The 12,967-nt window shown below is 40.4% G+C and overlaps 1 protein-coding gene across 2 annotated transcripts in view; it reads left to right on the top strand.

Annotated features, from left to right (window-relative positions):
• Plekhh2 (pleckstrin homology, MyTH4 and FERM domain containing H2) overlaps positions 1–12,967 on the top strand; it is a 95,572-nt gene that overhangs the window by 6,082 nt on the left and 76,523 nt on the right. For both annotated transcript variants that reach the window (XR_009584408.1, XM_021652835.2), the window contains exon 2: positions 2,123–2,252. Coding sequence is in view for 1 of the 2 variants with exons in the window: in XM_021652835.2 (XP_021508510.1) it covers positions 2,130–2,252 (123 nt within the window). In the remaining variant the exon portion in view is untranslated. The remainder of the gene's footprint in view (positions 1–2,122; positions 2,253–12,967) is intronic.

Below are 12,967 nucleotides of genomic sequence, written 5' to 3'. Positions count from 1 at the left end.
CTTAGAGATGCACGATTATTACATTTTGATAAGGTTTCATTTATCTATTTTCTGATTTTTTTAGAGCTCTGGTTACACTTCAGCCTTTGATACATCTTATGCTAATTTGTGCACCTGGAATGTGGGAAGGGACTACATTCACTCTTCTGCAGTTGTACTGCATCATTTGTTGAAAATACTATCAGCTTCCATGTTGAACGGTCTTGGTACTCTTGTCAAAAACAAATTGATTGTAAACATGAGGTTGTATTTCTGGAGCAAACTTTATTCTGCTGATGTCTCTCTTCACTTAATCTGTCATGGCACTGTAGCTTTGTAGCAAATTCTGAAGTTTGAATATGTGACTCCTTAAGCTCTTCACGATTGTTTTGGCTATCCTTGGTCCCTAAAATTTCTAGGTGAATTTTAGGATCAACATGACAATTTCTGCCAAAAAAAAAAAAAAAAAAAAATCAGTTGGAAGATTCAGCTATTGCCCTGCCCAGCCATTTACAAGTCTTGTCATCTGCATGGGTTGCAGTTCATGACCATGCCATTTCTTCTTTTCTTTAGACATGATGTCTTTCCTTGATGATGTGTGGAATATTTTATTAATTTGGGTTTTTTTCTTTGCTAGTGTATAGAACTTGATCTTTGCATGATTGATGTCATTCCCTGAAACCTTACTCAGTAATTCTAATAGGTTTTTGTGCCTGTGTGTGTGTGTGTTTTCTTAGAATTTTCTGTGTACGCGATCATATCCTCTGCGCATAGTTTTACTTCCCCTTAAAATCTAGAAACTTTTTATTTCATTCTTGCCTTAGCTTCATCTCTAGTGTAAGGTAGAGTGGAAGTAGTGAGAACAGGCATCTTTGTCTTTTGTTGATTTCACAGGGAAGTTTGCATTCACTGATGAGTGTCTATGTTGTCAGCTGCGGGCTTTTCGAAAAGGCCCTTCCCAGGATGAAGAATTTCCTTTTTATTGCTAGGATGTTGAATGATTTTCTTACAAAGAGATGTTGGATTTTGTCTAACTTTTTTCTGTGTTGTTGAAACTATCATGTAATTTTTTTTGTCCTTTAGTCTATTCGTATGACACACCGCCTTGATTTAGTTTCATTTGTTGAAAAATATTTATGTACTGTTTATGCTATTTTTAAAACTGTAGGTTTGGTATGTAAGTTATTGTCAATGCACCTGTCTACCTTGCACAGAGTTCAAATCTCAGCAAATCAAGGCAAATGCCTTTTACACTGGCACATAAACAAGTTATTCTAACCTTAGAGGAAAACTTATCCACCATGAAATAGATTATATTGCTTGAGATAGAACAATACTTTTCTGCATAGCTGTTTGAATGGGTTAGCAATTAATGTCTATTTTCTTACAGCTTTTTATTTTTAAATATTTTATCTGTGTTTTCTTTCCACATATCCCCTCTAAAGCTAATAGAAAGGTTAAGGCACAATGGAATGAAGAAGTTTGTGATACCCAGATGAAACATTAATAGTAAATGTTAATAAAATGTCATTCACAAAGCTAAAATTTAAAACAAAAACAAAAACAGAAATCAGTAGGGGCGGGATTCCATAAAAGTGAGAGAATTTTCTCCAACTCTTCAGTGATATTTCTGCAGTTTGTGGCCAGGATGTAGGAGTGTCTAAAATGTTTGCAATGGTTAGGACAGATTGTAACAAGAATTGCTGCCTTTGTAGAACAATTCTTTTGTATTCCTTTGTTTCTAAATTATGGAATGATGATTTCAGTATTGTAGTGAAAGCTATCTTAAGCACAGATCATTTATTTTTATGTGTCTGCTTGGGCTGTCATGTAGTGGAAGTTCTATTGGAAGCGGCATTGTTTCGTTTGTTCCTCACAGCTTGCCTGTGAAGCTTGTGATTGTCGGCATCCCTTTTTCTTTCAGCATGGGTAAACTGAGACAGAAAATTAAGCACTGCACTGTGGCTTCCAGCCTTGGCTTCTGGTCTGTCATATAGTTCTACAAACTGTAGCAAGTGCTGGCATTATCTTAGAATTTAAAGCTTGTATGTGATGACACTCAACTGTACATTGAGACATTTCTTACAGTATCTTCAGTGTTTCGGTGTGTGTTGTTTGACTGTTTTCTTTCTTTCTTTTTTAGAAGAAATATGGCAGATCCCTCTGAGCCAGAAGGACCTATAGATTGGAAGGAGCGCTGCATAGCTCTGGAGGCTCAGCTCATGAAATTCCGAGTTCAAGCAAGCAAGATCCGAGAGCTTCTAGCAGACAAAGTAAGCGTTTCCCAGAGCTTTTGTTCCTCTCTGTGATTGGATCCCTGTTTCATATGCATTAAGTAATCTCATTACTCCTAGGGGATGGAGCAACCATTTTAGAAATAATGAATGTAGTTTAACTTTTTATGAAGTACTTGAAGCTATAGTTGACATATTCTTTCACCAAATATGGGACAAAAAACCCACATTGATTTGTGAGCACTAATGGAATATGAGAATATTGCATGTTTGGCGAATTCAGAGTTCATTCATTCTGGAGAGAAAGCTATAACTTGTTTGTCTTACTAAAGGAATTTAATAGCATTTTGATCTACTTTCTGTTAAAGAATATAATTTTAAGCCTGGTGTGGTGCCACAAGTCTGTAATCCCAGCACTGAGGCAGGGGGACCACAAGCTTAAGGCCACCCTGAGCTACACAGCAAAACCCCAACTCAGTAAAACCAAACAAACAAAAAATAATTTAAAAGTAAGTATAGAAGAAAACTCTCTACTGATAGTAAAATGTGGTTTTAATATACTTGAAAGAATGCACCTGCTTGGGAATTTCTAATTACATGTTACAAAATTATCCTTTGGGCTAGAATTGAGTTCAGTATATTCACATTCTATTAATAGTTCTATTTTTTTGTTACTGGAATTGTATAAACACACACACACATATATATATATACACATATATATGTGTATAAATATGTCTCTGATTCCTAGGAACTTGGATTTAGACATTGTTGTCTGGTATAATATTGTGTTAATTTCCTTTCTAATGCTATGATGAATTCCATGACTAAAGCAATGGGTGTGGGGAAGGGTTTATTTGGCTCATGAGTCTGGATCACAGTCCATCACTGAGGGAAGTCCGGGCAGGAATTCAAGCAGGAGCAGGGGCAGGAACCGTGGAAGAGTGCTGCTTACTGGCGAGCCTTCAGGCTCATGTTCAGCTACTTTTCTTCCATGTCCACTGCTACCTGTGGGTGGCAGTGCCCACAGTTTGTTTAGGCCCTACACCGATCAACAAGCAAGAAAATGCCCCCACAGACATGCGCATAGGCCAGTCTGATGGAAGCAATTCCTCACTTGAGATTCCCTCTTCTCAGGCACAGTTTGTGTCAGGTTGACAAAGCAGATCAGCCCACATGCCTATGTGCCACATGCCGTTAAGGGACGTTTCAACAAGGCTTGTTCACGTTTAAACTGTGTGTGGGTGTTTTATCTGCACACACATCTGTCTGTACACCAGGAGAGGTCATATGTTCCGAGGAGATTACAGTTGTAGATGGTTGTGAGCCACCGTGTGGGTGCTAGAAGTTGAACTCAGGACCCCTGAAAGACCAGCTAGTGCTCTTAACAGCTGAGCCATCTCTCCAGCCCTACAGGTGCTGTTTTAAACTTGAGTTCACCTTCTTTTGGGACAGATACTGGTACATGTGTCTCTTTTCATAGAAGTCTTAAATCTTTGTTTCCTGCCAGGCAGGAAAGTGTCCTAATAAAATCCACGGAAACATCATTTTGTTTAAGTTTTCCTATATCTCATCTTTTAGGGGGAAAGACTAAAGTCACCGTACTCAGCCTGGTTCACAGATGACCCAGATGCCGGGGTCTGTGGAATGAGTCTTCAGTATTAATGTTGTCTGCTTGTTAATTTTAGGGTAAAAATATGGCTTGAAAAGATTTCAGTTTGAATATCTATAGCTAAGGGAAACAACTCAGAGATGATTATCATTCATAGAGTGTTGTTTTTCCCCTTTCAATATAAAACTAATTTCTCATGTTGCACTGTGCTTCATCATCTAGTGTTCTCTCCAGCCCCAACCACCTGGACGATGACTGTGGTTAGCTTTATCAGCCATTTCCTTGTGGTAGCTCTTCCCAGTCATTGTCTTTGCTTCTCAACAGCTGACACTGTTAACCAATGGACTAAATAGAAGTTCTGTTTATTTGGGGTCCAATTAGTTAACCTTATTTTTTAATTTGTATAGAAACCTTTGCCTCACCCCACTCACTGTGTGTGTGTGTGTGTGTGTGTGTGTGTGTGTGTGTGCAGAGAAGCCAGAGAACAACGTCAGGCAGTAGTTCTCAACATGTGGGGTGCAACCCCTTTGGGGTTGCTAATCAGATACTTACAGTACAGTTTGTAACAGTAGCAAAATTACCGTTATGAAGTAGCAATGAGATGATTTTATGGTTGGGGGTCAGCACAACAGGAGGAACTTTTTTAAAGGGAGGAAGCGTTAGGAAGGTGAGGGCCACCCATCTGTCCACCTTGTCTTTGAGACAGGGTCTCTTCACTTGGACCTGGGCCTCACTGACTAGTCAGGTGGGATGGCTGTCTAACCCCAGGGGTCTTCCGGGCTTCTCCCCCCCAGTCCTGGGATTACAGAGCACACCAACATACCTAGCTTTTCGCATGGGTTTGTGGACCAAACTTAGGTCTTCTCGCTTGCATGCTAAGCACTTCACTGACTGAGGCACCTCCCCAGCCTCTATTTGGAACTTTTAAAAGCCACCACGGCAAGTTCCTTATGAAGACATTTTTTAAATATATAAAGGTATTGTTGTCTATGTAAGGCAATTTTAAGTTGTTCTTGGATCATTGATCTGTATGCTATTACGTTTACTCTTTTTTTTTTTCGGTGAATGAGTATTAAAAGGAGTGATGGTTCAAATTTTCTGTGGTTTCTTCTTTTTTTAAAAAAATGCCTAATTTATAACTCTGGCTTAAGGCCTTTAGAAGATCTAAGAGATGGGATCGTCAGCTGTGTTTTACACATTGGAAAACCACTGCATGTGCCAATTACTCATGGTTTCCTAGTAAACACACTTAACACTAAAGTGAGAGTAGAGATTTGCACTGTTTTTTTTTTTTTTTTTTTTTGGTTATATTATTCCATTATGAAATATTTTTCTCAGGTTTAAAATTATTTTTGGTATCCACCTACATTTTAATGAAAATGCCTATTGACTTTTCGTATGTTAAATATTTTAGAAGTAAAATGTGCTAAATTAACAACAACAACTTAAATTACAAATTTTTTCTCTTTTATGAATTAGGAAACTGATGCTTAATATGGCTAGTATGTGTTCTAAGTAATTTATGTATTTAATCTTCCCAGTCATTTTATGAGGTAGGTACTAACCTTATCCACATTTGCACAAGGGGATAATTACGTACAGAAAAATTATTTAGCTTGCCTGAGGTCACATGGAAAAGACAGTGATAAAGCCAACGTGTAAGCCCAGATTTTCTGTCTTATGAGGCCTAAAGTGATCTGTCTGTCAGCTCTCTGATCTACCTGCCCCCTCTTTTGTGCCACCCCAGGACAGAGATGTCCATCTCTGTGTGTGTTACTTGTATGTATGTGTGCAGTAAGAGCCGTTTATGTAACAGTGCATGGCTGTTGCTAAGTGCCAGATGGAGTCAAATGCCGCATCCCTCAGACTAGCGAGGTCCCACCTACACCTTTGACCTTGGGTTGGGACCAGTATGCTCGGAGCCTCTCCATGTGGAGCCTCTCCCCACATGGACGCAGACCCGGGGCTGAAGATTCCTGAGAGAATACCAATTTGTTTCTTTAGATCTTTGCCAGAAATTGTGGCCAACTTTCTCCAGGGAGCCTTTCTGGCTCTCAGCTTTGTTTTACTGGCTGTGGCAGACAAGCCAGCAATAAGTGCTGACTGTGGTTCCCAAGCTTTTACTATGGGTTTAAACTAGCTTTAACCCGGCAGGAACTCTATGGGGGTAATGGTCATTGTCTCTAACCTGTTACATTGTGACATTAGGGCTTGGAATAAACAACTGATGTGTTGTTCGCTACCTCGGAGCTAGCAAGGGGCAGAGCTGACATGGAATCATTCGCCTTTCAGATTTGTTGTGATACACCTAGTAACGTGTTTGGTGCCTGGAGATGACCCACTATTGCTTTCTCCCACCTTCCCCTTTCCTTCCCCTTCCTTTTCATGTTGAGGATTGAACCCAGCGCCTTGCAGTGCTAGTGGAGAGCTCTGCCACCGAGCTAAACCCCTAGCCCCCCTTAATTTCCGTGAATAGGTTATGCTTGTTAAATGAAGGAAGTCTTGACAGATCAATACCAAACATATTTCAGTTTGTTGTTTTTAAAGGAAATGGTATGAGATAATGGCAGAGTACTTTTCTAATTAAGTATGGATTTCAGATAGATAACTGAATAAAATAGAATATTTGAGTTCTTTTGTGTGTGTATGGGGGGGGGTTCAAGAGAGGGTTTCTCTGTGTAGCCCTGGCTGTCCTGAAACTCTCACACTGTAGATCAGGCTGTCCTGGAACTCAAGGATCTACCTGCCTCTGCCTTCCAAGTGCTGGGATTAAAGGCCTGTGCCACCATGCCTGGTGTGAGGTTTTGTTTTGTTTCGAGAAAGATTTTTTTTGCACCTATTTTTAAAATCACAGTTTTCAAACAACTTAAAATATTGAAGCTTGAGAAGAAAAAAGGCCTTATTGAAGTCTTGGGCAAGTGCTTCTGTAAATGGGAGAGGTCTTTAGAGGAATTTAAGGAATGGTGTTGGAAATATCTTTAGTATGCCAAATATAAACTCTTCAAGAAAGCTGAGATGAAATCGTTTCTCTCCTTTACAAGTTAGTTTTCTGAGGCAGGGAAGGAAAAGAACCAGTTTCTCTTTGAGTTAAAGTAAAATGTTGCTTTCTATGAATTAGTTCCTCAGTTAAAAGGGAAGAGAAAATCTGAAGCTTTTTTTCTCTCTTTCGACATCACCATGGTAACTGACTCCTGCTCTTACATGACATGACGCAGCATCAGCACCCAGGATCTCCTGACACTGGCCTTCTTTTCATGAATGTGATTCTCCTGAGGCATTTCAGGACCTTGTCCTAGGATTGAAGAGTCACTGGACCTCAGGGCATAAGTTTTTTTCACACCACAATCCAGGACAGTACTGCTAGAAACCCTTGTAAATATGACATCCATTCCCTTACTCTTTTAGCTCAGCTAATGACGTACAGTGCTGACTGGAAATTCCACATGTGACAGTGAATCCTTGTAGGCTACTTTAAATGCTACTTTTGGGGGTTGTTGGCCAAAGATACTGTAAGAAAAAATAAAGATGTTTAATGATAGAGTCTTTCATGGACTTTATAGGGAAAACCCTGAAAAGCCCCTGCTGAGGAATTGTGTCCGCATCATTGAGTGCCGAGGTCCTGAAGTATTCTGCCTGAATTAATCTGTGGGAAAATTTAATTTGTTCTCAGGGCCTATAGCAGAGAGGATCACTGAGCATTTGTGTGGTAGTGTTACCATCCAAGTTCAATGGTAAATTCTTGTCTGCTACTTGTTGCTAAGTTCACTGCGGCTACAGAGAATATCTTTTGAGTAATAAATCAAGCACAAGGCTTAGAATTTGATGCCAGTTTATAAAATGCTTAACCGTATTTTCAGTAAAACCTTCTGTGGGGCAGTTATCATTCCATACTGGCTTAGTATATGTTGGGTGGACTTGGAGTACTTACTACATTATAGTTTACACTGTGAAAATAAAATGGTATGTGAATGTGTCCTGTGGGTTTTAAGTATTCTGCAAAGTTATTTCCCAGATCAAATGATTATAAAAAAGAAATACTGAAAATGAAAATATTGCCTGCTGGCTTACAAGTGTGTTTGAACTGGCTTTAAAGTGCTGTAAGTTTTATTGGATATATATATATATATATATATATATATATATATATATATATTCATTGCATTAATGCAATGTGAGATGTTAGGTACTTCTGGCCCGTAATTTAAATTGTGCATAGTAGCAATTTTCTTTTGTGAAAGTTTAGTGTCAATTTTAAATCTCTTTGGAAATTCAGTCGTTTCCTTTGTTCATTACATTTGTTCGGCAGATGCCTTTTAAAAATATATTTATTCACTTTATATCCTGATTGCAGCCCCCTTCTCTTCTCCCCGTTCTTCTCTGCACCCCCACCCCCCAGTCTCTCCCCTCCTTCACCTCAGAGAGGGGGGAGGTCCCCCATGGGTACCAACCTGCCCTGGCACATTTTAAGTCACTGCAGAACTAGATACATCCTCTCCCACTGAGGCCAGACAAGACCGCCCAGTTAGGGGAAGGGGATCCAAAGGCAGGGATCAGAGTCAGGCTCCAGGTGTTGGCGGATCCACATGAAGACCAAGCTGTGCATGTGCTACATCTGTGCAGGGAGCTTAGGGACCAGTCCATGCATGCTCTTTGGTTGGTGGTTCAGTCTCCATGAGCTCCCATGCACCCAGGTTAGTCGACTCTGTAGGTCTTCTTGTGGAGTCTTGACCCCCCTGGCTCCTTCAGCCGTTTCCCCAACTCTTCCATAGGACTCCCCGAGCTCTGTCTAATGTTTGGCTGTGGGTCTTGGAGACCATGTCCCAAAAGATGAGATGGAGACCAATTGAGGAAAACATCTGTTGACTTCTGTCTCTCTCGCTCTCTCTTTCTCTCTCTCTCTCTCTCTCTCTCACACACACACACACACACACAATTATACCAACAAGCCTGTACACCACACACGCTTATTCCCCCTATTTCCACTATTCCTGATGACTGAAGGTCCCTTTATTAGTTACTTCTCATTGCTATGATAAATCACCACAACCAAAGGCAGCTCAAGGAGGAGTTTATTTGGCTTGTGCTCCCAGTCGTCTAAGAACGTGAGCACAAGCATGGCGGCGGGGACAGGAAGCTGAGAGCTCACATCTGGGACTGCAAACACAGAGAGAGGGAGCTGCAAGGAGGGGCGAGCTTTAAGCTTTCAGAGTCTGCCAGCAGTGGTGAACCTTCTTCAGCACGGCCACACCTCCTAAACCTCCCAAACAACAGCACTAACCGAGACCAAGTGTTCACAGGTCTGAGACTATGAGGGATATTTCTTAAACCAACACAGTTCACCAATAAAGGGTTCCTTAGGCTCAGAAAATAATGCAAGACAGAAATAAATGCTAACGCTTTCCGCTTTCCAGTTACACTCTTTATGGTTTTATGTCAGGGCTGGTTTTCCTATGTATGGTTCTGGATTACTCTACATAGTGTGGGTCATTTATGTGTGGCTGTGGTTCAGTGAAGAGAGCACCATGGAGTTGGAATATAAAGCCCGAATGCCAATACCATTGCTGGCTAGAAGCAATTCTGCACAGAGCAAACTCATTTTGAACACAATTTCCTGTATTTTAGTGGGAATATTTTCTGCTTCACACAGTAACTTCGAAATCGTGTATTTGAAAGTTCTTGGTTCTTGAACATTATTAATATTTGTGAAAAGTTCCCTTAATTATCTTCCTTTCCTCTGAGATTATTCTCCTCCCTCTGTGGTGGTTTCTTTTCTCACTGTTGGCTGCTCTTTGGTGGTCTGTTTACATTTAAGACATCTGTGAACTTGCTGGGCAGCTGTGTATACATGGCTGTTGCTGCTCCACTATCAACTTTGTTTTCTGGTAAGGGCACTGCTGTGAGCTCGTAAATGTGACAGATGTTGGATGAATATACCAAACAATTTATTCAACTCTGTAAGGGAAGAAAGTTTTAGTTTTTCACAGGAAATAAATGCTTAGTTGATGGGAGTTTGGCACATGGGAGTAAGTGAGATATCTAAACAGCTAGACATCTTCCATCAATACCTCCTATTTCTCAGCCCAATGCATATTTCCCTCCAGTCTTTGCAGGGTTCTAAGGAGCTGCTGAAGGAGGCTCAGGACCCTCAAAGCCTTAATCTAGGCTTTCCACCATTCTGCTGCAACTTCCAGAGAGAAACAAACAAGGTACCTACAGAGGACCAGGAAGTGGAAGCCTTTCAAGCTTCTCAAAGACAGCGTTAGAAGATAATGGAACAGAATTCTCTTCTGAAGACCACCATGACTTTTTTAAACACACACACACACAAAAATATGGTGTGTGTGTGTGTGTGTGTGTGTGTGTGTGTGTTTGCGCACACGCACGGCACATGAACGTATCATGGAGCATGTGTAGTGGTCAGAAGATAGCTTGCAGCAATCAGTCAGTTCTCTCCTTCAACCATGTAGGACTTGGGGACAGTCTTAACTGAAAGTAACTTTATCTACTGAGCTATCTTCCCCCCAATTGCGAATTTTGTTTGAGACTTAATAAGGATATTCTTAATGCATGCAAGATCCCATATAACCTCTCTGAGGGATCCCAGAATGTGTTCCGTTAAAAAGAGAAAGTAAACTGAGGCTCCTGAAGACAAGGTATGGGAATCACGTGATCCAGGACAGAAGAAACCTGAAGGGCGGTCCAGAAAAACAGATAGACCCAGGCGGAGGGTAATGGTTCACCTTGGCTGTGGTGTGGCCTCATGAGAAATGGGTAGGAAGCCAGGATGTGAATGAGCGTTGTGAGAGAGAGCTGAGACAGACAGTGGTGGCAATATGAAGTAATAGTGTGTTTATTGGAAAGCTCACTTTAGAAACTACATAAAGACATGAGACGTTTATTTCTGGGAGAAAAAGTCACATAGAAAAAGTAAGTCACCGTGGCTGATATGTGGCTGGACTTTGTATCAGTCACATGTGCATTGTGGCTCTCACACACAGTAGTGGTAGAAAGGATCCCAAAGTGTGTGTTAAATAAGGGACATTAGGAAGAGACAGAGGAATAAGAGATGTGCAGTGTAGCTAGATTGGTGGCAAAGAGACAAAAGGTTAAATCCTCATTTTCCATTTTCCAGTAGGAAGTAATTTTTAAAAAGGAAGGCCAATAGAAATAGAAGCATGCTATTTAGAACATGAAGGCAAGTATGAAAAGAATTGGCTAAAAGTGTCCACTGTACTCATTAATAAATCTTTTGGAATTAGCTGACAGATTTGTATTATTTATAGCTTTAATAAATATGAAAGTAAACAGAAAAACCAAGTTGTGAAGTAAATGGATTTGTTTAGTCTTTTGACAGGAAATCGGATATTTCCAAGGATATTTAAATACAATGACTTGTTCTGACTTCTCAGAATATTTGAACAAAAATAAAACTTTGTGTGACATGTGTGACATGTCTTACATATCACACATAGTGTATCCACACACACACACACACACACACACACACACACACAGTTTTCTCCCTTGCACTTAGTAAACATTTGCTGTATCACTATTTTACACCCTAGCCCTCCCATATATATTTTAATATTGGTACACTTGGAATTATAATTGTCATGTTTTCTTGATGAATTATTCCATTTATAACTGACCCTGTTTATTACTCATAAAACTTTGACACCAAAATCTCTATTGTTTGATATTGCTTTTAATATTTTATTTTATTTTTCTTGCTTTTACTATTTTTGGTATGTTTTCCGTCCTTTTCCTTTTCAACATCTTTGTAACATTTTATTTGTTTGTTTGAGACAGTAGTTCTTTATATCCTGGCTGTCCTGGATCTCATTATACAGACCAGCCTGGCCTCTTAACTCACAGAGATCTGCCTGCCTCTGCCTTCCAAGTGTTGGAACTTAAGGTATGTGCCACCATGCCTGGCACTTAAAGAGAGACTTAAAGTCTCTCTTTAAATATATCTGAAATTAATATAAACATACCTTTTTTCTTTACCTCCCTCTACTTTTAACAACTGCCAGCATAAGAAATAGACTGAGGGTTTGGAGTATGACAAAGAGACCTGGGGGAGCTGGCCTATGAGCTTGGTAGAGCAGGACATTGGGAGGTGAGTGAGGGAAGGAGTGGGGGCCCAGAATGCTAGGAAGGATCCAAAGAGCTGCTGAGACCTTTAGGATGGTAAACAGCCACTTGCCTGCCAGAAAGCGCTCTTCAGGAGCCGAATGCATATCCAGAACAAAACTAGCTCTTAGAACTTAGGTAACGCTGTGGCTTTGTTGGAAACCAGAAGACACTAAACATTTAAACCCATTCAAGAGCATAGAAGGGCAAGATGCCAGGCAATGTGAAATACTTCAGCTGTCTTGTCTTCTGCTTGAGAAAACTAGTAGTTTTTCCAGTGTTACTGCAAAACCGCGGGCTTTGAGAGGCTGCAGTGGTTTGGGAGTGGGTTGGTTAGGCGTGGGTAGGATGAGTAATGCAACTAAAGATCTTTCCTTTGGAGAATAATTCACTCACAACAGCTCTTTGGGTTAGCATGGTTTTGCAACGGCAAGACTGTGATGAGCGCATGTGTGGATGCCAGAGGTTGACATCAGGCCTTTTCTCTACCATCCTCCACTTTATTTAAAAATTTTTTTGAACTAGTTTCTTCATTCAACCTGGAACTCACCAGTTCTGTTACTATCTGGCCAGAGAAGTCTGGGAATCATCCGGTGTCCACCCCCTATCCCAGGCACTGGAGCTGCACCCAGCTCTTACATGGGTGCTAGGGAATCCCAGCTCAGGTGCTCATACTTTCATGGCAAGCACTTCAGCATTTGCACAAAAAGAAAAAGTACAGATTGTCTTTCCAAAAAAAAAAAAAAAAAAAAAAAGCTCTTTAGGGCTAGAGAAGTGGTTGAAAGGGACCCTTACTCATCTTGCAGTGGATTCTGGTTTGATTTCTAGTATCTCTCCTGTTAACTCCAGTTCCATGGGATCCAACACCCTCTGGCCCCTGTGAACAGCTATGTGCATTTAGTACATTTATATGCCACACATACATACACTAAATAAATAAATAATAAAATTATTTTAAAAAGAGAACTCTTTTGACATTAACCCGGCATTGTTTTGTCAATAGTTT

The sequence above is a fragment of the Meriones unguiculatus genome, chromosome 1 (genome assembly GCF_030254825.1).
Source record: "Meriones unguiculatus strain TT.TT164.6M chromosome 1, Bangor_MerUng_6.1, whole genome shotgun sequence".
Taxonomy (NCBI): Eukaryota; Metazoa; Chordata; class Mammalia; order Rodentia; family Muridae; genus Meriones; species Meriones unguiculatus.
This window is presented reverse-complemented; position numbering and strand designations above follow the sequence as displayed.